This window comes from Bos mutus, chromosome 3, assembly GCF_027580195.1.
Source record: "Bos mutus isolate GX-2022 chromosome 3, NWIPB_WYAK_1.1, whole genome shotgun sequence".
Classification (NCBI taxonomy): Eukaryota; Metazoa; Chordata; class Mammalia; order Artiodactyla; family Bovidae; genus Bos; species Bos mutus.
Window position 1 is genome coordinate 18,103,031 of NC_091619.1, and position 23,070 is coordinate 18,126,100.

At 55.3% G+C, this 23,070-nt stretch overlaps 2 protein-coding genes across 4 annotated transcripts in view; both read left to right on the top strand.

The window, feature by feature from the left end:
• INTS3 (integrator complex subunit 3) overlaps positions 1-15,663 on the top strand; it is a 39,046-nt gene extending 23,383 nt beyond the window's left edge. For both annotated transcript variants that reach the window (XM_005910021.3, XM_070367201.1), the window contains 22 exons: positions 45-142; positions 1,428-1,619; positions 2,536-2,623; positions 3,101-3,180; positions 3,638-3,729; positions 4,063-4,169; positions 4,910-5,029; positions 5,365-5,494; positions 5,904-5,958; positions 6,181-6,284; positions 6,809-6,853; positions 7,069-7,188; positions 9,435-9,588; positions 10,580-10,648; positions 11,468-11,543; positions 12,026-12,139; positions 12,497-12,545; positions 13,556-13,723; positions 14,033-14,133; positions 14,257-14,329; positions 14,534-14,690; positions 14,804-15,663. In XM_005910021.3, coding sequence (XP_005910083.1) covers positions 45-142; positions 1,428-1,619; positions 2,536-2,623; positions 3,101-3,180; positions 3,638-3,729; positions 4,063-4,169; positions 4,910-5,029; positions 5,365-5,494; positions 5,904-5,958; positions 6,181-6,284; positions 6,809-6,853; positions 7,069-7,188; positions 9,435-9,588; positions 10,580-10,648; positions 11,468-11,543; positions 12,026-12,139; positions 12,497-12,545; positions 13,556-13,723; positions 14,033-14,133; positions 14,257-14,329; positions 14,534-14,690; positions 14,804-14,881 — 2,270 coding nt within the window. In that variant the 3' untranslated portion in view covers positions 14,882-15,663. The remainder of the gene's footprint in view (positions 1-44; positions 143-1,427; positions 1,620-2,535; positions 2,624-3,100; positions 3,181-3,637; positions 3,730-4,062; positions 4,170-4,909; positions 5,030-5,364; positions 5,495-5,903; positions 5,959-6,180; positions 6,285-6,808; positions 6,854-7,068; positions 7,189-9,434; positions 9,589-10,579; positions 10,649-11,467; positions 11,544-12,025; positions 12,140-12,496; positions 12,546-13,555; positions 13,724-14,032; positions 14,134-14,256; positions 14,330-14,533; positions 14,691-14,803) is intronic.
• A 1,614-nt stretch (positions 15,664-17,277) lies between these two features.
• SLC27A3 (solute carrier family 27 member 3) lies at positions 17,278-21,917 on the top strand. Of its 2 annotated transcripts, none has more exons than XM_070367204.1 (10): positions 17,278-18,074; positions 18,436-18,645; positions 18,967-19,125; positions 19,698-19,822; positions 20,080-20,274; positions 20,428-20,475; positions 20,669-20,760; positions 20,993-21,090; positions 21,216-21,346; positions 21,617-21,917. In XM_070367204.1, the coding sequence occupies exons 1-10, from the start codon at positions 17,426-17,428 to the stop codon at positions 21,791-21,793; spliced, it is 1,884 nt and encodes a 627-aa protein (XP_070223305.1). In that variant the 5' UTR covers positions 17,278-17,425; the 3' UTR covers positions 21,794-21,917. The 2 variants fall into 2 exon arrangements, with proteins under 2 accessions (XP_070223305.1, XP_070223303.1); XM_070367202.1 differs by having other exon boundaries at positions 17,284-18,074; positions 20,385-20,475; positions 20,562-20,760.
• Positions 21,918-23,070: the final 1,153 nt, after the last annotated feature.

A 23,070-nucleotide genomic window follows, 5' to 3' on the forward strand; every position in this document is an offset into this window, starting at 1 on the left:
GTCTTCAGTCTTCTCCTTTATCTTTCCTTCCATACTTGGTTCAGGTATCCTACAGCTTCTTCAGTCAAGAACGTCTCGAAAATTCCTAGCATGTCGTCTAACCCCAGACATGGAGACTAAGCTCCTCTTCATGACATCCCGGGTAAGCTAACCCACTTCAGCAGGGAGGGAAGCTGCAGGTACTAGCTGCGCTTCTCCCTTCAGCCTGCAGGTGTCTGGTGGAGGGCCGGTCAAGTGTGCGATTGGGCACAGAGCTAAGGACTGGGGATACAGTGTTGAGAAAGACGTAACAGTTCCAGTTCTCAGGAAGCTTTCAGTCTGTCTAAAGTAGTCATTAAACCAATACTTGTATACAGATAATGTAATTTACCATTGTGAAATGTGCTATGAAAGAGTAGAGTGAGAGTGTTCATTCTGTGAAACTCATGGTTCCTCAGGGTGAGCCATGACCTCTCAGGAAGAGAGCTACGGCCTTTTGGTTTCCAAAGGTGGCTGAATTATGACAGCATTGCTTGAGGAGCGTGTTAAAATACACTTTCCTGGATGCTACTCTCCCAGAGAATCTGATTATGGCATCTGTATTTTTAACAGACTTTCCAGGCAGCAGCTTCTGTGCAGCTAGTCTGGTGTTAAGGAACCACTGCTCTAGCCAGCTTTCAGTTCCCCAAGTCATCCAGGAGAACTGTCTAGATCTGGGCTGTCCCACCTGGTAGCCACTAGCCACATGTTGCAATTTAAATTAGTTACAATTAAATAAAATTTAAAGTCCAGTACCTCAGTTTGAGCAGCTACATTTTAGGAGCTCAGTAGGCACCACCGTTGCCAAATGTTCTGTTGGACTATGTTGATTTAGTTTTTGTTTTTGTTTTTTTTTAACCTTTCTCATCTCTATTTTGGTTGAATTGGGAATAGAAGAGGAAATCTAGATCTTCCCCTTAGGAAAGGTTGCTATTTGTACACACTTAGAGTCCACTTGGAGAAGGAAATGGCAACCCACTCCAGTGTTCTTGCCTGGAGAATCTCAGGGATGGGAGAGCCTGGTGGGCTGCCATCTATGGGGTCACAGAGTCGGACACGACTGAAGTGACTTAGCAGCAGCAGCAGAGTCCACTTAGGGGAAGGACTTGGCTGGAAGAAGGTTTGGAGAATGTCTGTGTTTTAGACAATGATCCTGTTCTGTCATTCAGCCTAGGAAAGCTTTCAGTCAGTGCTGAGTAGACAGCATTCTTTTTAAATCGAGGAAGAGTTAAATCAGGATGTCTTCCCAAAGGCAGAGAGACTTAAGAGACAATAGGAATTAATGACTAAGTCGTGGGAAGAAATTGAGGTCTAGGTCAAACCTAAAGATGAATGGTGCTCATTTCCCTCTGTCCAGAGATTCCACCCTCCCTTCCTAGCTCTTCTTTCTAATGTTTTCTTCCCCCAAGGTACGGTTTGGTCAACAAAAGCGATACCAGGATTGGTTCCAGCGTCAGTACCTGTCAACCCCAGACAGTCAGTCTCTGCGCTGTGACCTCATTCGCTACATCTGTGGAGTTGTCCACCCTTCCAATGAAGTGCTGAGTTCAGATATCTTGCCCCGATGGGCCATCATTGGCTGGCTGCTGACCACGTGCACGGTGAGGGCCTGGGTGAGGGGTGGAGGCTACAGGGTGGTGACCCTCTCTCCCTCGTGTCCCACACCTCCATGCTTCCTCCTGACTCTGGGCCACTTGACCCCGAAGGGCCCCTTTTCACTCTCTTCCTCCTGACTATCTCAGTCTTTGCCCTGCCTCAAAGTTTACTCACACTTTTTATTTCCCATGTGAGTTTAGGGTTGAACAGTTTCATCTGAACCTTTACTGCCAGTCTCCAAGCCTGGGTTTCTCAGGCATCCCTGTCTTTTCCTGTTAGCTTCCAGAAACCACGTATGATTATTCCTTTGAAGTGTTCCTAACTCACATTCAGGTCTTGTGTTCCTTACACCCTTACTTCCGGGCCTTTTGGCATCAACTCTGGATACTTCCCTTCTTCGAACAGGGTGAATCCACAGTAGAGCCATTTCCTTCCCAGCGTTTCCTCCCTGTGCCTGGGATGGGAAACTGTTCTCTGGCATCTAGCTGCCCTCTGACCTCTCCTGACAGGGTTCCCCCTCCCCTGTCTGACTGGGTCCTTGGAATGTGCTGATTCAGATATAATAGCAAGCTATGCCTAAGGGTCTTCCCTTCAGGAATGTGCCTGGGGAGCTCAGCACAGGCAGCTGAGGGGCTAGTCTGAGTGTTTTAGCTCAGGGGTGATCAGGGGACCCCCAGGCCCAGATGTTCTCCTTGTGGGATCAAGAACCCAGACCAATCCCCAGCCCCTTGGTTGGTGAGACCTCATACACAGATTTGGGTGTCTTCACCCCTGGGGCGGTTCCACCCTGATTCACTAGAAACTTAATTTCGTGGATGGAGCAGTTACGTGGGCCCTGGAATCTGCCTTGGGCTTCTGCAGCGAAGGGAGCTGGTTGATGAAATTAGCCTCTTTTTTTCTCCTTTTTTTTTTTTTTTCCAGTCAAATGTTGCTGCCTCTAATGCCAAGCTGGCCTTGTTTTACGACTGGCTGTTCTTTAGCCCAGACAAGGATAGCATTATGAACATAGGTATGTGACTGAGCCCAGGCAGCCACTCCCCAGCCCCCTGCGCCGCTGCCTTGTCTCCGTGGTAGTAGCCGTGAACGTCAGGGCAGCGTGGTGTGGAGGCAGCTTATCTGCAGCAGTTCCGTTGTTCCTCATCCGCGCTCCCTTGACCTAGAAGGAAAATTGCTTTGATGAGGCTGAGCGACCATGCCACCCCCTTCACCCCATAGCCTTACGTTTGGGCTTTGAGTGGGGAGGGCCCAGGCAGAGGAAAAGTCTGTGCTATCTCCTGCTACCTCCCTCCTCCAAGCCGAATGCTGGACAGGAAGGGAGATGAGGGCTGTGAGCCGTTGCGGGGAGTGTCTGCTTTTGGGTCTGCTCAGCAGAACTAGAAGGGGGCGGGGAAGACATAGCTCTCTCTGGAGCCGTTCGTATATATTGATAGCTTATTGTATGGGGACTCTCTGATGTGGGGGGACCCTTTAATTCCACACTCTCCAGAACCAGCCATCCTGGTCATGCATCACTCCATGAAGCCCCACCCAGCCATCACTGCCACACTCCTGGACTTCATGTGCCGTGTAAGTGCCACAGCCCTTTTTCCTCCCCATGTCCGCCCAGCAGAGCTAAGTGTGTGTCCTTCTAACCTTGGCAGTCAGTGAATAGGTCTTCCCAGTGCCCCTTGGGAGCAAAGTGGGTCGTGGTCATGGTCATGGGTCCTTTGTCCTAAGTTAGTGAAGCTTCTCTCCCACATTCCCCCTGTCTCCAGTTGCATCTTTCCATGTCTCCATGGGGTTTCTTAGCCTCAGGGATGATGACTTCAGGTTAAATCCCATCTCCTTGAGGAGCACCCAGGTTGAGTAAGAGTTTCCCATTTTAACCGCGCAGGACAGTCAAGAACATTCCAGTCCTTTCTGCAGCCATACCTCCCAGTGTTTCCTGAATGGAACCAAAGCTGCTTTTTAGATCTAGTTCAGCAGAACAGTCTGGATGGAAGGTCCTGCCCTGTGTTCATTTTCTGCTCCTCTTCCCTTCCAGATCATTCCCAACTTCTATCCCCCGCTGGAGGGCCACGTGCGGCAGGGTGTCTTTTCCTCCCTCAATCACATTGTGGAGAAACGGGTTCTGGCGTAAGCACTTCATGTGTCTGTGGGGCAGGGAAACCAGCTCTTTCCTCCTTTCACTAGGTCACCGTGGCCAGGGTCTCCCACTGCTGACCCTTTCCCTTGAGACGTATAGAACGTACTGGCTCCACCGAAGGCTGCTAGGCATACGTCCTCTTGCCTCTTAGAGGAACTTCTCTCTTGCAGAGGGATTCAGATGCCTTCCCTGTGCCCCAGTGGCCCTTCCCAGGGAGTATTGCCCAGTTGTCCCATTGGGCTTAGACTTGTGTATTATTTAGTTCCGCGTAGCGTTAGAAGTGAGGAGCTCTGATACTGACTTTCATTCATGTTCCCCATTAGGCATTTGGCGCCCCTCTTTGACAACCCTAAATTGGACAAGGAGCTGCGGGCAATGCTGAGGGAGAAGTTTCCTGAGTTCTGCAGTTCGCCCAGCCCACCTGTGGAAGGTATAGCCCCGCCTAGTCCATCACCGATTTCAGAAGAGGGGTGGAGACGTCCAGGGCGCTGGACTAGAGCCCTGGTTTAGGACGTCACGTGCTCCACCTCTGTGACTCTGTCCAGTTCGGTTTCTCTTGCCCCAGTTTTTTCTTTTATTCTTTTTTATGTTGTCTTCCTTATGTTGTCACCCTTTATGATGTCTTCTCTGTCTTATCTGCTTTTCACTGACATCCCTTGCTCTCTTAACTCCTTTTTTTTTTTTCCTGACCTCTCCTCAGTAGGTGGAAGGCCTTCATGGAATGTATGTTTATCTCACTTTAGCTTTGTCCATCTTTCTACCCAGCCCCAGGCCCTGTCCTCTGATGAGAGGTTGTCATGTTGGGTCTCAAATCTTGCTTCCAATTCCAGGCAGATCCCCTTCCTTTTTTGTTTTGGGGTAAGGGCTTAAGCTAGGCAGAGCTTTCCAACTTGATCTAAGTTAAAGAGCACTTGGGACTGTGCCTGATCTTATCTACTGGCTGACCCTCAGCTGAGCATAGAGGCGTCAGGGTCTGTGCTGCTCTTATTGCTGGGAAAATCCCCCCGCTTTGAAGCCCTGGAGGGTGGAGGACAAGATGCCTGTCCTTTCAAGGTCCATGTTCCATTTAGGTCATGAGCTCCTTATCCTCCCACTTGCCCTCTTGTCTCCCCTTCCCAAGAGCATTGGACAAGGAGGCCATCAAATGTCTTGTCTTTCTTTACTTCCAAGTCAAAATTGAGGAGCCAGTTTCCATGGAGATGGACAACCACATGTCAGACAAGGATGAGAGTTGCTATGACAACGCAGAGGCAGCCTTCAGTGATGATGAGGAGGATCTCAACAGCAAAGGTAGTCCAGGCTTGTGTCCGTCCTAGGAGGGCTAGCTGGCAGGAGCAGACTCTCTGCCCTCTCTGTGCCTCTGAGTTAGTTTTGTTATCAGTGTTCCTGGATGAGACTCCAGAACTTGACACTGAAGCAGGAGGGAAAGAAGGACAAGTGGTCCCTGCCTTTTCTTGCTTCCTGAGGCTAGAACACGCCACACTCAGGGAAGTGCTTCAGGCACTCAGTAGCTCTGAGTGAATGGTGCACACCCAGCTCGGGTCAGGGGGCCAGACTGTTCAGGGGGCTCTCTGTGCTTCTCATGTCTGGGCCGAGTAACTCCTTTCCTAAATCACTGCCTTCAGGGAAGAAGAGAGAGTTTCGCTTCCACCCAATCAAGGAGACAGTGGTGGAGGAACCAGTTGATATTACCCCTTATCTTGACCAGCTAGATGAGTCCCTGAGGGACAAAGTGCTCCAGCTCCAGAAGGGAAGGTGGGTGCCGGTCCTGGGTGTCTGCCTGGTACTTGGTGGGTGGCAGACTGGTGGGTTTGGAAGGGTTCTGGTGGGGGTGTGTGGAGAAGTGACTGAAGCTGCACAGGAGATGCCTTCTACAATTTAGGTTGCAGGCTGTGGGCTGGGAGGGGGCAGCCTTGTTTCGCAGCATGTCAGGCCCTCACTCCAACGTTCTGAGTAGAAGAGCCTCCAGGAGCAAAGCAGTACTGTGGGGATCCCCCTCTCCTTGGCCTCTGCCCTGAGGCCCCCTCACCACAGCCCGGATTCCCAGGGTTCCTGTGTTCTGTCTGTGTGCACGCGAGTGTGCTTGTGCACGCATTCCAGGTGTGTGTCCTGCCCTCTGCTCTCCTCCGTGTCCCTGAGATCTCCTCTCCCTTCTGCTCTGTAGTGACACAGAGGCCCAGTGTGAGGTCATGCAGGAAATCGTGGACCAGGTCCTGGAGGTGAGGAGGAACCTGCCCCCTCAGGGAGGGAGCAGCCCAGCCCGCCCAGCCCAGAGCCCCCCAGGCAGCTGACTCCCAGCTTCCCCTCCTCTGGATTGGTCCCTTCTGCTGGGGGCGGGGCCTGCTGATGCTGGAGCTGGAGGCAGATGAGCTCAGAGGCTCTGGGTAGTGGGGGCAGGGAGGCTGGGTCTGGGTGGTGACAGTCCTCCTCTCACCACCCAGGAAGACTTTGACTCGGAGCAGCTGTCTGTCCTCGCTTCCTGCCTGCAGGAGCTCTTCAAGGGCCACTTCCGAGGGGAGGTGCTGCCCGAGGAGATCACTGAGGAGTAAGGCTCATCTTTCCAGACCCTTCCCACACCCACCCCCACCCCTACCCCAGCCTCAGGAAGCTAAAGGTATGCTCTTAAGGCCCGAGTCCAAGAGGCACCTTGCTGGGGACTTGAGAAAAGTCATCTCTTCGTTTGTTTTTCTTCTCACACGTACTGCTTCACTTAAACGAGGGTTTATTTTGCCTGTTGAACACCGAGCATGCTTGGTCAGTGGACTCGCAGCCCTCCCTGCATGTCCTGCCCTGCTGCTGCACCCGGCAGCCCCAAGTCTTTGCTGCTTCAGGTGGGGTTGGACCCTTGCCTGGAACTCCCTGAAGGGCAGGAGTCTCACTTACAGTGACAACAACCAGACTGCTTCCATGTTAGGCCCCTGGTTTCTCTGTGAGCCAGCCTCTGGGGCAGCAGGAAGTTCCATGCTCGTTAAGAAAGGACCGCAAGCTGGTCCTCCATGCTAGCTGGCTGTAGCTCACTTTTCCTCCTCTGTCCTGCATGGACTCTCATATATCACCTTCGTCTTGTAGGTCCCTGGAGGAGTCTGTGGGGAAGCCTCTCTACCTAATATTTAGGTAAGCCTCTCTATCTGATGTTTAGGTCTCGCTGTAGATGCTGCCCTCTCTACCCTCCCTGTCAGCACGCTTATGCTTCTGTCCTGGGGTAATGAGGCTGCTTCTCCAGAAAGAAGGGGTATGCAGTGGGCACAGGCAGCCATGCCCCCCAGAAGTGCCACAGGAGAGTCTGCCCCAGGGAAAGCTTTCCTCTGTGCTCCCATCTCCCACTCCAGGAACCTGTGCCAGATGCAAGAAGACAACAGCAGCTTCTCTCTGCTTCTGGACCTTCTCTCTGAGCTGTATCAAAAGCAGCCCAAGATTGGCTACCACCTGCTCTACTACCTACGGGCCAGGTGGGTGTGGTCCCGTGTAAGAAGGTGTCAGGAAGCATCCTGGAGAGTGTCTCTCCCTTCATGCCTGACTCCCCAGCTCCCTTGGTTGTCAACACCAGAGCTCGGTGTGTGTGGGGTGTGTAACAGTTTTAAAGTGGTTTTAGTGTATTCATAAATATATGCCAATCTTATTACTGTATAATTTAGAATGTTTTCATCACCCCAAAAAGAAGCTGCATACCTGTTCGCAGTCACTTTCCTGTCCTCCCTTTCGCCCAGCCCGTGTAACGCTGATCCACTTTTCTGTTTCTGTAGGTTTACTTATTCTGGATAGTTCGTATAAATGGAATCATACAGTGTCTGAGTTTTCATGACTGACTGTTTTCACTTAGCCCAGTGTTTTCAAGGTTTATCCCATTGTAGTGTGTATCTGTACTTCATTCTTTCTTATGACCAAATAATCCAGTTCTGGGACATTACCACAAGTTATTTACCCATTCACCTGTTGATGGTCATTTGGGTTGTTTCCGCTTTTTTGTTTGTTGTGAATAGAGCTGCTGTGAACGTTCACGTACAGATTTTTGCACGGACAGATGTTTTCAGTTTTCCTGAGTATATACCTAGAAGTTGCATTGCTGTGTCCAGCGGTAACTGTTTTTCCATCTGTGAGAATTGCCAGACTGCTTGCCGAAGTGACGCGAGCACTTTGTTTCCACCAGCATCGTGTGAGAGCTGATTTCTCCTCGTGCTCCCCAGCAGTTGTTGGCTTTCGAGGATAGCCAGCCTAGTGGGCGTGAAGTGGCCTCTCATCCTCGTTTTGATTTGCGTCTCCTGACAGCAAATGATGTTGAGCATCTTTTCATGTGCTTATTGGCCGTTTGCATTTTCTTTGGGAAAAAACTCTGTTTTAATCTCTTATTTTTCAATTGGGTATTTATCTTTTTCTTGTGGGTTTTTAAGAGTTCTTCAGATATTCTATGTAGATGTCCTTTATCAAGTATATGGTTTGTAAACATTTTTTCCTATTCTGTAGGTTGCCTCTTCACTTTCTTTCTTTTTTTTTTTTAATTTTATTTTTAAACTTTACATAATTGTATTAGTTTTGCCAAATATCAAAATGAATCCACCACAGGTATACATGTGTTCCCCATCCTGAACCCTCCTCCCTCTTCCCTCCCCATACCATCCCTCTGGGTCGTCCCAGTGCACTAGCCCCAAGCATCCAGTATCGTGCATTGAACCTGGACTGGCATCTTGTTTCATACATGATATTTTACGTGTTTCAATGCCATTCTCCCAAATCTTGCCACCCTCTCCCTCTCCCACAGAGTCCATAAGACTGTTCTATACATCAGTGTCTCTTTTGCTGTCTCGTACACAGGGTTATTGTTACCATCTTTCTAAATTCCACATATATGCGTTAGTATACTGTATTGGTGTTTTTCCTTCTGGCTTACTTCACTTTCTTGATGGTATCTTTTCAAACACAAAAGTTTTAAATGTTGATCAAGTCCTGTTTTTTTTTTTTTTCCTTTGTCATTTGAGATTTACTCCTGTTTTCTTGTAAGAGTTATGTAATTTCAGTTCTTACATTTAGGCCTGTGACCCATTTTAAGTTAAGTTTTTTGCATATGGTGTGAGGTAGGTATCTGTGGAGAAGGCAATGGCGACCCACTCCAGTACTCTCGCCTGGAAAATCCCATGGACGGAGGAGCCTGGTAGGCTACAGTCCATGGGGTCTCCAAGAGTCAGACACAACTGAGCGACTTCACTTTCACTTTTCACTTTCATGCATTGGAGAAGGAGATGGCAACCCACTCCAGTGTTCTTGCCTGGAGAATCCCAGGGACGGGGGAGCCTGGTGGGCTGCCGTCTATGGGGTCGCACAGAGTCGGACACGACTGAAGCGACTTGGCAGCAGGTATCTGTAGGTATTATTGCCTTCATTGCTTAGAGCCCAAAGAACAAGAGAGAAAGCTTTCTCTAACCTGATGTGAGCCCTCTCTCTTTCCCTGTTCGTTACTCTTACCAGGTAGTAACTTCACTGACTGTGGTCTGAGCCCTGTCTGAAACATGGGGGAAAGCTGGGGAGAAAGGAGTGTCTCCTGATTTCCATAGTCACCGAGTCTCTGAGGAGGGCCAGGGAGGGCCATGAGACACGTGAGCCCAGGACATCCAGGGCAGTAAGGGGTTCTAGAGTGGGGTCTACTTAGGGCTTGTTTGAGGCCGGGGTCAGGCTGCTGGCTGAGGCGCGCCTGGTCTTGCAGCAAAGCCGCCGCTGGGAAGATGAACCTGTACGAGTCATTTGCCCAGGCCACCCAGCTGGGCGACCTGCATACCTGCTTAATGATGGACATGAAGGCCTGCCAGGAGGATGATGTGCGACTGCTGTGCCACCTCACGCCCTCCATCTACACAGAGGTCAGCACCTCGATCTGTGTCCCTGGGACGGCACAGTAGTGCCGGTGGGCTCAGGGGAGACCGCATCATCTCGTTGCACACAACCCTCACCCTCCTCTACCCTCCGCTGCTGGCCTCAGTAGGCCCCTTCTCCCACACCACAGCCGTCCCCTCCTGCCTCACTCCATCAAGTTGAAAAATGTCTAAAACCCACAGAATTCTTGTCCTGTGCGCTAGGTCTGGGCCTGTCCACGTGTCCCCTCTGCTTTGGCCCCATCCCCTGGACCCAGGACAGACAGGGCTCCCAGCCAGATCCACGTCCACATACTCAAGCTCTCTGGCCGAAAGACCAGGGCCTCTGTAGTGGAGACTCGGCTCCCATTTCCCTTGTTTACTGAGTCTTCTCTAGGAACTGGGGCATAGGAGGAGATAACTGCTCTTTTTCCTCCTCTGGGTGAGAGTTCCCAGGAACAGGGAAATCGGGGCACAGGGTGTGGGCATCACAGGAAGAAGTGTGATGCCAGCCAGACACCCAAGGGAGGAAGGGCGCTCATGCCCAGCACCCCTCCCCTCTCCAGAAGGGGCCCTGCGCACCCCGCACCCCACACCCTCCCCAAACACACACACTCTCTGTACCTTCTTTGGCAGGGGTCGGCACACACTGGATTTCTTTGCTGCCAGAGATGCAAATGCTAATTCTGTCGTCGCTTCTCGCAGAACTAACATCACATCCAGTCCCACTGAGCTCTAGCTTTGTCTCTAGGTGGCTCCCCGTTCCTTTCCTTACACACTCATACTCACTGTGTGGACACACACATTTAAATCCTTGGGTTCTTTAAGGATTAAATTCCCAGCCTCAGAGCTACTGGATCTTTGTTAGAGATTTATGTCAGGACCCCATGTCTGGCTAGCCCAGCACGCCCTGAGCGTGTAGGGAGTGGGGATGGGCTGTGAGGGGAAAGCTGAGGGGTGCACTTTGGACTTCTGCCCTTCTTTCCCTCTTTTCCTCCAGTTTCCAGATGAGACCTTGCGGAGCGGGGAGCTGCTCAACATGATCGTGGCTGTTATTGACTCAGCACAGGTGAACACAGAGCTGTCATCCTGAGAGGCCTGGGGACACAGGGCCCTGCTCCCCCCTCCTGCCTGCAGAGAGGGAGTCCTGCCCACAGGTGCCCTGCTCCTGGCAGCCACTGTTGTGTACCTTCGGCCCCAGGGGCTGGGAAGGAACGTGGAGCCCCAGGGTGGCAGGCTGGGTATAGGCCAGTCCTGCTGGGGGTTCCCCTTATTCTCCATGCTTTGGGGGCACTCCTGTTCTTCAGGGAAACGAGGGGATGTTTCCAGCTCTCCGTTGGTCTCCCCTTGGCTCAGAACAAAAATGGTCAGACCACTTGTAGCTGACCTTTCATGCATACATCCCTACGAGGCTGTAGCTTGGCTTATGGTCCCTCCTCAGTCCTAAACTGGGGTCCCATTTCTGCTCCTTCCCACAAAAGCCCTCCTACCTGTGCTGTTCTCCTCCCCACACCTGTAATACAGCCACCCATGGCCCTGCCCCCCTCAGCACAGGCTGGGATGGATCAGGGGCCCAGGCTACATCCAAGCAGAGAGGTTGCCTCTTCTCACTCTGCCATCAGGACGTGAGGGATGGCATTTTTGTAATGGTTTTTGCTCTGAACAGGGGGGTCTGGTCCCCACTGAAGCCAGTTGCTCCTTTGCCAGCCCCCTGAGTCCTTCAGGGTCCCGGTGTCCATCGTGTGCCTTTTCCTTCCCATTCCTTTATGACTTGGGTTTCACTTCCTCTGATTTTTCCCTAAATGAGCTCTTCTGCTTCTCTTTCCATACTAGCTTCCTGGCCTCTTTTAAAACCAATGGTTTCTGCCTTCTTCCTCATCCCCTTTAGCTTCAGGAGCTGGTCTGCCACGTAATGATGGGGAACCTGGTCATGTTTCGAAAAGACTCAGTCCTCAATATACTCAGTAAGTGTGCCAAGCCCTGAGGTTCCCTGGGAGATGAGAGGGGTGGCAGCCCTGTGTACTTGATCAGTTGCTCAGTTGTGTCCAACTCTCTGCAACCTGATGAACTGTAGCATGCCAAGCTTCCCTGTCCTTCACTATCTCCCAGAGGTGGTTGTGTACTTTCTAGTAACAGAAAAGCTGGCTCTGGGGCTGAGAATGAGGTAGAAGGTCCTTCCAGCCTGCCGTGGGCCTTTGGCAGTATCTGTTTGGATCTGTTCTTTGGCTCTGTAAAAGTTCCTTGACCTGGCCTCAGGGTGATGAGAATACAGAAGCTATATGAAGGCTTTGGAAGTGTGCTTTGCATGAAAGGGAAAGTACCTATGGTTTTAGGCTCGCTGTTCCCACCCCTGTACATCCTTGCGTGAGGTGCTGATAGTCAGTGGGTTAGCCTTCTGTGCGTGTGACAGAATGTGAATACGTGTGTCTCTTCTCTGTCTACTCAGTCCAGAGCTTGGACTGGGAAACCTTTGAGCAGTACTGTGCCTGGCAGCTCTTCCTGGCCCACAACATCCCCCTGGAGACCATAATCCCCATCCTGCAGCACCTCAAGTACAAGGGTGAGTAGGGTCATGGGCGGGAAATGTGACTGGAGAGGAGAGGACACTCCAGGGCTTGGGCCTCCGGGCTTCTTCTTAGATCAGTCCAGATCCACAGCTCCCCTTCCCAGCAGAATGCCGAGTGCAGAAAGGCAGGCCCCCTAAGTCACCTCTGCTCCTTAGGCGTGTCCTGCACCCCCCTCCAAGCCAGGTGCTGAACTGGGCTCAGGTGGCGGGGGGCTGGGGGTCGCTCTTCCTGGTTTCTTGTTGAAGATTGTCTTTACTCCTGCCAGTAGCTGCGGTTGGGGGATGGGGGAGGTGCCAGAGTTTCTTTCCGGAATTCTGTGCTCCTCTGAACAGTCTCTACCTCCCCCATAGAGCACCCAGAGGCCCTGTCCTGTCTGCTGCTTCAGCTCCGAAGAGAGAAGTGAGTTCTGCCCCCGCCCCTGGGGGCTCTTTGGTCCCCACTCTGCACACACCAAGAGGTGCTGTCACACAAAGGGCTCTTGTCCTGCTCCTTTGCTGCCTGTTTTTTCCTGTTGTTGACATCTGCTTATTCCACCCTTCCCCCAAAGTGATTTACAAATAAGCAGGTCCCCTGGGATCTGGGCTTCCTCTCGACTTTACCCCCCTGCCCACCAGGAGCTGCCTGCAGAGGTGGGGACCGGACATCCCTGTTTCCTGCTGCCGCAGCAGTTCTAATCCCCGGTGGCTCCTGCTCCCCTCCCCCTCGCCCCTGAGGCTACCACGAGGCCAGTGCTAGAGGAGGAAGGGTCAGAGTGGAGGAGCCACACACTGTCCCTTGCCTCCCCCTGCAGCGCGGGCAGATGAACAGGGGTGGGGTGTAGAGGGTGAATGGGCAGAGGCCCCTCCCTCTGTCAGGCACTGTTCCAAAACCCCAGGTGAATGGAGCAGCAGCTGTGCACCTTTTCCTTCCCACCTTCTTTCTGTCTTTCCGCCTTTTCTCCTTTCTTGGTTGAGAGACTGGAAGTGGGAAAGTTGGAGGGCCACGTGTCCCTTCCTTGGGCTCGATACCAGGGTGGCCCACTGCTCCAGCTAGGCAGGGCACAGGGAGCATTCACACCCCACAAACTTGTCCCTTTGCCTCCCCGGCCCACTTCTTGACTGCTCTGGGCAGCGTTGGGGAGACTGAGTGGGGCTCCTTCCCAGCACACACGCACGCACCTTCTGCTGCCACAGAAACTGAAAAGACTCGCTTCTTGTCTTCTGGCTTCTGCAGAAGATGAAACCAGGCATTCCTTGGCCCAAAGAGAAGAGGGAGAAGGATGTGAGAGTAGAAAGCTACCACAAGTCTGGGGTGGGACAGGGGTAGGGAGGCCAGGGTTTTGGGGAAAAGTCCATGAGAGAGTGCCAGGGGTTCCTGTGGTCAGCTGTGTGAGCCAGGCGCCCCTGCCCGCACCCCGCTCTTGCCCCCAGGCCCAGCGAGGAGATGGTAAAGATGGTGCTGAGCCGGCCCTGCCACCCTGACGACCAGTTCACCACCAGCATCCTGAGGCACTGGTGCATGAAGCATGACGAGCTGCTGGCTGAGCATATCAAGTCCCTGCTCATCAAGAACAACAGCCTCCCGCGCAAGAGGCAGAGGTGGGACCCTCCCGGCGCCCACGGGCAGGCGGCAGGGCGGTCCAGTTTGTCCCGGCCCGGCTTGCGGGCGACACCTAGTGGTGTGAAGCAGCCTGCGTGCAGGACCACCGTGGCCCCGTCGTCGTCTTCTTGTGCCCCGTCTTTGGTCCCTAAGCCACCTCCATTACGCTGCCCGGCCCCTCCCAGTCCTGTCCTCCTTCCTCTGTAGGGGCTGCCTCTGTCCTAAGGAGGAACCCCAGTGGGGGAGGCTGTCCATGCTCCCGGAACCCGCACCCCAAGCTCAGACTCACTCTCCTGACTTCCCCGCAGCCTGAGGAGTTCGAGCAGCAAGCTGGCCCAGCTGACCCTGGAGCAGATCTTGGAGCACCTGGACAATCTGCGTCTCAACCTGACCAACACCAAGCAGAACTGTACGCTTCCCTGCCCTCTCCCGCCTGCATGGCGCCGCCCGACCCAGACCACCTGTGGATCCGGGTGGGGCAGCTCGCAGACACCTCACTGTTCCCCTTCCCTGCTCTCCCTTCTCCCTCTAGTTTTCAGCCAGACCCCAATTCTGCAGGCTCTGCAGCATGTCCAGGCGAGCTGTGATGAAGCCCACAAGATGAAGTGAGGCTCCTTGCACTTGTGGCCTTGAGAAGGAGTGGGAGAGGGGTTGGGTGAGGGTGGCCTTCTGGGGACACAAACTTAGTCTCCGGCAAGACCAGGTGCTTGAAAACAAATAAGAGACCCTGGCGTGAGGGCAGAGACAGGGTGGGAGGATGGCCCTGGGGCCGGGACACCCACCCTCCGAGCGTTCCTTCTCCCCCTCAGGTTCAGCGATCTCTTCTCCCTGGCCGAGGAATACGAGGACTCTTCCACCAAGCCACCCAAGAGCCGGCGAAAAGCCGCTCTGTCCAGCCCCCGAAGTCGAAAGAATGCCACCCAGCCGCCCAATGCTGAGGAGGAGTCTGGCTCCAGCAGTGCCTCGGTGAGACCCCTGGCCGAGCATGCCACGCACGGGATGCAGGGAGAGGCCGGGTGCGGGCGGAGCTGGGCCTGGCAGCTGCCCGTGCTAGCGACTCTCCCTCCTCTCTCTCCCAGGAGGAAGAAGACACAAAACCGAAGCCTACCAAGAGGAAACGGAAAGGGTCCTCTGCAGTGGGGTCTGACAGTGACTGAGGCCCTGTTCCCCGTCCACCCCCAGTTGGACTGCCCTCCCCTCCTTGGTGAATCAGAGGTTAACAGAGGCTGGGGAGATCGTAGGGGAAGCAGCCTGTCCCCATCCCAGAGCTCACCTGGGGAGAAGGACGAGCTGCCTCCTGGAGCCCAGCCCTCATGAGAAGCTGCCGTGCAGCCCCCAGCCCCACCCCCTCCTCTCTGGGGCCCGCAGCCCCGGCGCTGCTGCTCCCACTGATACTGGGCTCCCACTGAAGCCAGAGGCTGTGCGAAGCCTGGACTGTGGAGGAAGTCCTCGCCCCCTCCCCCAGCCTCCCCAAAAGCTATTTCAGTAGAGGACAGAAATGGCCGAGGGGTGGCCACAGAGGCTAGGATGAGAGTGAAAACTGTGTGTGCGCGCCCCTCCCCGCTCCCCTTTCAGGTCTTGATCTGCTCTGAATAGGCATTTTATAGTTGCCCTCTGTACATCAGTGTGAAATGAGCATTTAATCTGTGATGTGCTCACGTCGCCTTTTCCTCTCTGAGGGCCGGGTGCCACAGGTGTTCAGGAAGGAATCTGAGAGGGAGGCCACAGCCCCACCCGGGGTGCCCTGGAGGCTTGTGCTGACCCAAAGTTGGCACCTCACTCGGGGCCAGAGCCCTGGGAGTCCCAGAGACATGTTCCACAGAACTGTCAAATGGTCCCATTTCCTTGGATCTGTCTGTCTTGTCTTTTTCTTTTTTTGGCAGAGATAATCGCATTTTAAAAGTTGTTTTTAAATGACAATAAAACAAGCCAGAACCTCTTCTGTGCCAGAGCTGCTGCCCCCACTTACCCTGTGCATGTACCGGTGGTCTTGATTTAATTGGCACCCTTCTTCCCCTTCTCGCTTCCTGCCCGCCCCCTTCTTGTCCAGAGCAGGAGGGAGTTGGCTTTAACCCCCACATCCTTCTTGCTGCTGCTGGCTGTGCAGGCCAGGTGCTGACCTGTCCAGGCAGAAATCAATGCTGTACCATCTCCCAGAAGCCTGTCTGTCCTTATCCATCTCTCACGAAACTAGAGGCTTACAGAAGCTTCCGGAATGCTAGTGTTACATTGGTGGTGTAGTGGTGAGCATAGCTGCCTTCTAGAAGCTAGTGTGTCATACTCTAATGCTTACCAGCTACTGGAGGACCACCTGCTTGGGCTGGGGTTGGGTGGGGCTGCTGCTGCTGCTAAGTCACTTCAGTCGTGTCCGACTCTGTGTGACCCCATAGACGGCAGCCTACCAGGCTCCCCCATCCCTGGGATTCTCCAGGCAAGAACACTGGAGTGGGTTGCCATTTCTTTCTCCAATGCATGAAGTGAAAAGTGAAAGTGAAGTCGCTCAGTTGTGTCGGACTCTTAGCGACCTCATGGGCTGCAGCCTACCAGGCTCCTCCATCCATGGGATTTTCCAGGCAATAGTACTGGAGTGGGTTGCCATTGCCTTTTCCGTTGGGTCGGTCAGGGGTTGCTAATACGTGTGCCTGGTGTAGAGAGTTCAGATACCTGAGAGAAGGAACCCTCTTCCTGTCTAGCCACTTGCCCATCCCTGTGTACCACCGGAAAAGCTCCTTGGCTCTGCTTTTGTTCTGCTGCTGTCCTGGGTGCTTGAGTGGCAGGCTGAAGAGAAAGGAGTGAAGTTTGGGCTGACTGCAGACAGCTCCTCCTGTTCAGCCGGCAAATTTGTCTTTTACAGAATCCAGGTTTTCCCATCCCTCAAAGCTGCTGCTCCTTCCTTTGAAAGCTTAAACTGCCGGAGGCCTCTTTTGCTTCCCCTCTCTCCTTCCCCCGTTTCCTCTGCCCCAATTAAAACCAGGATGGAAAGCATTGGCTGGCTAGCCCCAATTATTGTCCCTTTGCCCAAAGGGAGGGGCCTCTGCCGCCGAGGCCCCTCCAGAAATCTGGCTGTCTGGGCCTCCACCTCTCCCCTACTTCACTCTCGGCCCCCACCCATCTCCTGGGGTTGCTGCTGCTGGCAGCTGGAGGGAGGGCATGGGTCTGGCCAACGTGCCATGCCGCAACTTGCAGCACCATGTGGGCAGGAGGCCGAGTTCTTCAGTCTCCTGGGAGAGTAGTGCCACCCTCCCGTCATCCAGTGAAAATGAGAGGGAAAAGGGAATGATGGACTTGGGTCTTAGTGCCCTGACTCTCTGACCGGGGGTCCAAAGTCCAGCTGATGTCTAGTCTGTCCTACAGAAAGCCTTGAAACACCCGATCCTGGGATTTAGAGAAGGCTTGAGCACCGCCCAGGAGCTGGTAGGGTGCGGGCCGCGAGAGGTCCGGGAGGGAGCGCGCCTGGGGCGGAGCGTAGCTCTGGGAAGGGCCGGGCTGCGGGGCCGCCCCCCACTAGCACTCCTGCCGGGCGTCCGCTCTTCGCCCGTGGGGAGGGGGGCTGGGTGGGAAGGGGCGTGTGCCAGCGCGCGCGCTCCCGGGAAGGAGAGGTCTGAGCGCTAGACCAGCGGCCCCAGTTTGTCGGAAGGGAGTATCGGGCCTGTCTGCGAGCTGCTGGGGCCAGACCTGGCCGAGTGGAGGAAGCAGGCACCATGGCCTCTCTCCTGCTGCTACTCCTGCTGCTGCTGCTGCTGCCGCTGCTGCTGCTGCCACTGCGCATCTGGTCTAGGTTGCGCTGGCTCGCGGCAGACTTGGCCTTCACGATGCGCGCCCTACGCTGCAAACGGGCCCTTCGAGCGCGCGCTCTGGCCGCGGCTGCCGCCGACCCAGAAGGTCCTGAGGGGGGCTGCAGCCTGGCCTGGCGCCTCGCGCAGCTGGCCCGGCAGCGACCGGCGCACACCTTTCTCATTCACGGCGCGCAGCGCTTTAGCTACGCGGAGGCCGAGCGCCACAGCAACCGGGCTGCGCGCGCCTTTTTGCGCGCGCGAGGCTGGGATGGGGGACTCGGCGGCGGAGGCACGGGGGGCGCCGGGGAAGGCGAGCGGGAGGCGCACTGCGCCAGAGACCAGGCGGCCGGAAGCGGCGCGGCGCGGGCCGTGCGGGAAGGGGATGGCGCGGCCCCTCTGGCACCTGGGGCCACCGTGGCGCTGCTGCTCCCCGCCTGCCCAGAGTTCCTGTGGCTCTGGTTCGGGCTGGCCAAGGCCGGCCTGCGCACGGCCTTTGTGCCCACCGCTCTGCGCCGGGGTCCCCTACAGCACTGCCTCCGCAGCTGCGGCGCCCGTGCGCTGGTGCTGGCGCCAGGTAAGGACCGAGCGCCCGACAGGCGGGGGCGGGGCCAGCCACGGAAAGGGGCGTGCCGAGGGCCGAGCGGGAGTGGGCTGGAGAGGAGGCCGCACTCTCTCCAGGGGGTTCGGAAGCGGTGCGGAAAAGAGTTCTTCGGGCTTGTGACGGGAGGCAGCTGGGTCTCTTTCTGGTTTCCCAAGGATTTCCCAAGACTTGGGCTCCAGGTCCCAGGCCCATGATGGGACGTCGGTCCTGTCCTCTTCAGCCTTCCTTATTCGGGAACTGTGCGAGTCGGGGGTGGGGGCACAAATAGGGTAAAGGGTGGGGAGTCTTCTGGGTCGGGTGAAACTGCGGGGCTGTGCTTTCCCACCCCATCCAGAATTCTTGGAGTCCCTGGAGCCTGATCTGCCGGCCCTGAGAGCCATGGGGCTTCACCTGTGGACTGTGGGCTCTGACACCCGTCCTGCTGGAATCAGCGATTTTCTGGCTGAGGCCTCCGCTGAAGTGGATGGGCCAGTGCCCGGGTACCTGTCTGCCCCCCAGAACATGACGGACACATGCCTGTATATCTTCACCTCCGGCACCACGGGTGAGCATATTTACCTCCCAGAATCTAAAGCCAAGGAAGGCAGGGGCCTGGGACCAGGAACTGTGACCTCCTGGGCTCCTAGGCCACTGCTCCACAGCCCCCAGGGAGAAGGGTGATCCCAGGGGCCACTACCTCGGCAACCCTCCCACCCCTCTTCATTTCTCCACTTCCCTGAACGTCCCTCATTTCTGGGACATCGCGGCCTGCCTTCTCAGTTTCAGCCTTGCCTGTGCCTCTTGCTGCGGGAAACCAGCAGGGGCAAAGGGGGAGACAAGGCTTGGGTTCAGACCCTTCCCTGACCTCCCCTGCCCCCACCCCCAGGCCTCCCCAAGGCTGCTCGGATCAGTCACCTGAAGATCCTGCAATGCCAGGCATTCTACCAGCTGTGTGGTGCCCACCAGGAGGATGTGATCTACCTCGCCCTCCCACTCTACCACATGTCTGGCTCCCTGTTGGGCATCGTGGGATGCTTGGGCATTGGTCAGTCTCCCCCGCCCCAACCCCTCATTCAGCCCTCTGGCAAGTGCTTAATGCCAGCAAACCTCTAAGTTCCTACTGTGGTGTGCTCACCTGGGGATGCTTCCTGAGCCCTTCAGGGTGGAGAATGGAGAGGAAGGAGGCTGGGTCTCCTCTACAGGAGCTCCTGGTTCAATGGAGAAGCATCACCTGCACAGACCTACAGGCTGAGCAACCAGGGGGGGCATGCAGTTCGTGGAACTCCAGGCTCCAAAGGCCAGGGGATGGGAGGGCTGTGAATGTCAGCCCAGGAAGGGGCAAATGGAGAAGAGGGTTGAGACCTGGGGGCAGGGTTCAGAGAATGGACTGCGTTAGGATGGAAGTGGGGACAGGGCGCTCACCTCCCTAAATTACAGGTGGGAAGGGATGAGGGCCAGCTTGGCCTGTGGCAAGTATGACTGTCACAGCCTGGTCTTTCAAGGAATTACACTATAGTGAAGGCTAGTATCTGGGAAGAAGGGAGTCAGGACCCCACGCCCCCCTCCAGCTATAACCTCGCCTCCTTCCTTCCTCCTCTCCCCCCCTCATCCTGGCAGGGGCCACAGTGGTGCTGAAGTCCAAGTTCTCAGCTGGCCAGTTCTGGGAGGACTGCCAGCAGCACAGGGTGACGGTGTTCCAGTACATCGGGGAATTATGCCGATACCTCGTCAACCAGCCCCCGGTGCGTGGGCGCAGATCCTGGGCGGAGCCACGGCGGCAGGGAGGTGGGCAGTTGGCAGGGGCCACTGAGACCATTGTCTTGAGAGTCAGAGAGAGGAAGCAAAAAGAAGAGAACGGAAGGGGGGAGAAGGAGCCTGGGTGGTCGGACTTGGATGCTTAGGGCACCTGAAGGCGGTCACAGTGAAGGGCGTCGAGGAGAAGGGGAGCTGGCCAGCATCTGGAGGCTGAAGCTCCTGCCGCTCTTCCCACCTGTCTCAGAACAAGGCAGAACGTGGACATAAGGTCCGGCTGGTGGTGGGAAGTGGGCTGCGCCCGGACACCTGGGAGCGCTTTGTGCGGCGCTTCGGGCCCCTGCAGGTGCTGGAGACGTACGGGCTGACCGAGGGCAACGTGGCCACTTTCAACTACACCGGACAACAGGGCGCTGTGGGGCGTGCCTCCTGGCTTTACAAGGTGAGTTGCAGGAGGAAGCCAGGAAATCTGGGGGACAGTGAGGGGGGAGTTAGTGGGGAGGGGGCTCATGCACCGGAAGTGACCCAGTCCCTGGGTCTCCCTTCCCCCAGCATGTCTTCCCCTTCTCTTTGATTCGCTATGATGTCACCACAGGGGAGCCAGTTCGGGACACCCAGGGGCACTGTGTGGCCACGTCTCCAGGTTTGTGTCCAGGTGGGGTGGGCGGGATGGTGTACTTGGAGAGTGGCGTGGGGGGCGGGCACCCCTGACCCCGGTGGCTCTGCCAGGTGAGCCAGGCCTGCTGGTGGCCCCTGTGAGCCAGCAGTCACCATTCCTGGGCTACGCTGGGGGCCCAGAGCTGGCCCGGGGAAAGCTGCTGAAGCACGTCTTCCAGCCTGGGGATGTTTTCTTCAACACCGGGGACCTGTTAGTCTGCGACAACCAGGGCTTTCTTCGCTTCCATGATCGTACTGGAGATACCTTCAGGTACCTGCCCCTCACTCTCTGATTCTTCTCCCGGGCATCTGAATCTCTGGGACCCAAACCCTCTAAACCTCTAAGCTGTGTACCAACCCAGCTTCTCACCTAACCTCTCCTCTCCAGCCTCTAGCTTCTTCCCCGAAACCATCTGGTACCTCGCCCTCATCCCAGCCTCTTTCTCTCCCCACCAAGCTCAGGAGGCCCTGCCCCCTGACTCCCAGTTTCCCATCTCTGGCAGGTGGAAGGGGGAGAATGTGGCCACCACCGAGGTGGCCGAGGCCTTGGAGGCCCTGGACTTTCTTCAGGAGGTGAACGTCTACGGAGTCACTGTGCCAGGTGCCCAGGCAGTGGGGAGAGGCACCAGGCCCACCAAGCAGAAGTGGTGTTACGTCGGGTGCAGGGAGCAGAGGGCCTTGTGGGGGTCAGCTCCCACGGCTGACCCTGCCCCCCACACCCACCAGGGCATGAAGGCCGGGCTGGGATGGCAGCCCTGGCTCTCCGTCCCCCCCACTCTTTGGACCTTGTGCAGCTCTATGCCCATGTTTCTGAGAACTTGCCACCTTATGCCCGGCCTCGATTCCTAAGGCTCCAGGTAAGCAGCCACCCCTGCTCGGACCCTTTACCTCACCCTGTATGTCTGCAGCAGTCACTGTCTCCCAAACTCCACCGGAGGACCCCCACGTAACATACTCTGTGAAGAGAAAAAGCAGTTCCTTCCCAGACCCTGTCACCCTCTCCTCTAAACCTGGGCCTCATCTCCTCTTTCCCCAGACCTGCCCCTCCACAAAACTCAGGCAGTTCCCCTGAACTGCTGGGGCAGAATACCCCTTCCTTCAGCCTCCTCTGACCTCCCCTTCCCCAGGAGTCCCTGGCCACCACAGAGACCTTCAAGCAGCAGAAGGTTCGAATGGCAAAAGAGGGCTTTGACCCAAGCACACTGTCCGACCCGCTCTACATTCTGGACCAGGCGGGGGGCGCCTACCTGCCACTCACACCTGCCCGGTACAGCGCCCTCCTGGCCGGGGACCTTCGCATCTGAGCGCCCCCACGCCAGCGCACCCGACAGGGGGGCCGTGTGGGCTGGGGAACCACTGTTGGGGATCTTTTCTATACCAGATTTGTAATCTGTATTTTGTAATAAACTTGACCAGAGGTCCCCTGGCTCTTTCTGCTCCACAGTATCAGCTTTCCCATCTGTTTGTGGAACTGCTTTTCTCACTGACATTTTCTCCCGGTCAGAGCTACAGGCACTCCTGCCGGGACTCTGGGCCTGAGTTCAGTGTCTGGACCTCGGTATTTTTCCTCTCGGATGACCCCGTGTGATCCTTGTCCCTGGAAAACCCCTGATGACTGATGTCTGTGCTGTGGGTATTCTGTCCCAGTTTCACTCCCTGAGCATGGGGCCCCCACTGCTTCCTCTGGGGAGCTAGAGGTCCCAAGGGGTTCGCTCAAATGGCCTAAGTGGACAGAGGTTTGGAAACACTGCCCCCTGCGGGCAGCCAAACATCTCCACAAACTCACCTGTGGTTGGGGCCTGGGGAAGGGTCTTAAATGGGCAAAACAGAGGCTTAATTTTGGGGGAAAGGACCCTCCAGACACCCCTCACCCCTCAAAACTGGCTTTGTTATCCACTCCCTGAGGGGGAGGGGTGCAGCGTCTCAGTGCAACTCAGATGTTCCGAATCTTACCCACAGGTAGTCCTGTATTCCCAGAAGTAGCAGTGCAGTTTCTGGGAAGAGTTTGCCTGAAAGCCCTCCTTGGAGCAGGGCTTCAAAAACATGTATGCTTGTGGTGGCAGAGGGATGGGGAAATCAAAAGGAAAAGGGCCTCTCCTTAGCCCCTGAATGAGACGTCCAAAAGGTTAGCCATCAGGGAGTTCCCTGGTGGTTAGGATTCATGCTTTCACTACTGTGGCCTGGGTTCAGTCCCTAGTTGGGGAACTGATGTTTCCCAAGTTGCTGCATCACCAAATTAAAAAAAAAAAAAATTTAAATAAAACTGATTCAAAATAGCTTAAAAAAAGTTAATCATATTAAAAGCTTGAAATGATGAAACTGCTGCTTGTCTTAGAACTAAACTCCCCTTCTGTTTTAAGCTGTGGGTCCACAAAAAATTCTACTACTTTTTTTGGATGATCTTTCCCCCTCCAAACCCTCCTCCCAACGTGAGAGGTCACGGGACACACCCCATCACCTATCTTGGGTCCTTATGGCTCACCCTCCTATTCCAAAACATACACCTTGTCCCACCCTCCACCAACAAACCCAGTTCAGATCACCAACAGACTAGACAGACCAGAGATGCACCCAACCCTTG

Coding starts and splice junctions, on each gene's coding strand:
- SLC27A3 (XM_070367202.1), top strand. CDS start 17,426: ATGGCCTCTCTCCTGCTGCTACTCCTGCTGCTGCTGCTGCTGCCGCTG. Junction 19,823..20,079: donor ACCTCGTCAACCAGCCCCCG/GTGCGTGGGCGC, acceptor CACCTGTCTCAG/AACAAGGCAGAACGTGGACA. Junction 21,347..21,616: donor CTCGATTCCTAAGGCTCCAG/GTAAGCAGCCAC, acceptor CCCCTTCCCCAG/GAGTCCCTGGCCACCACAGA.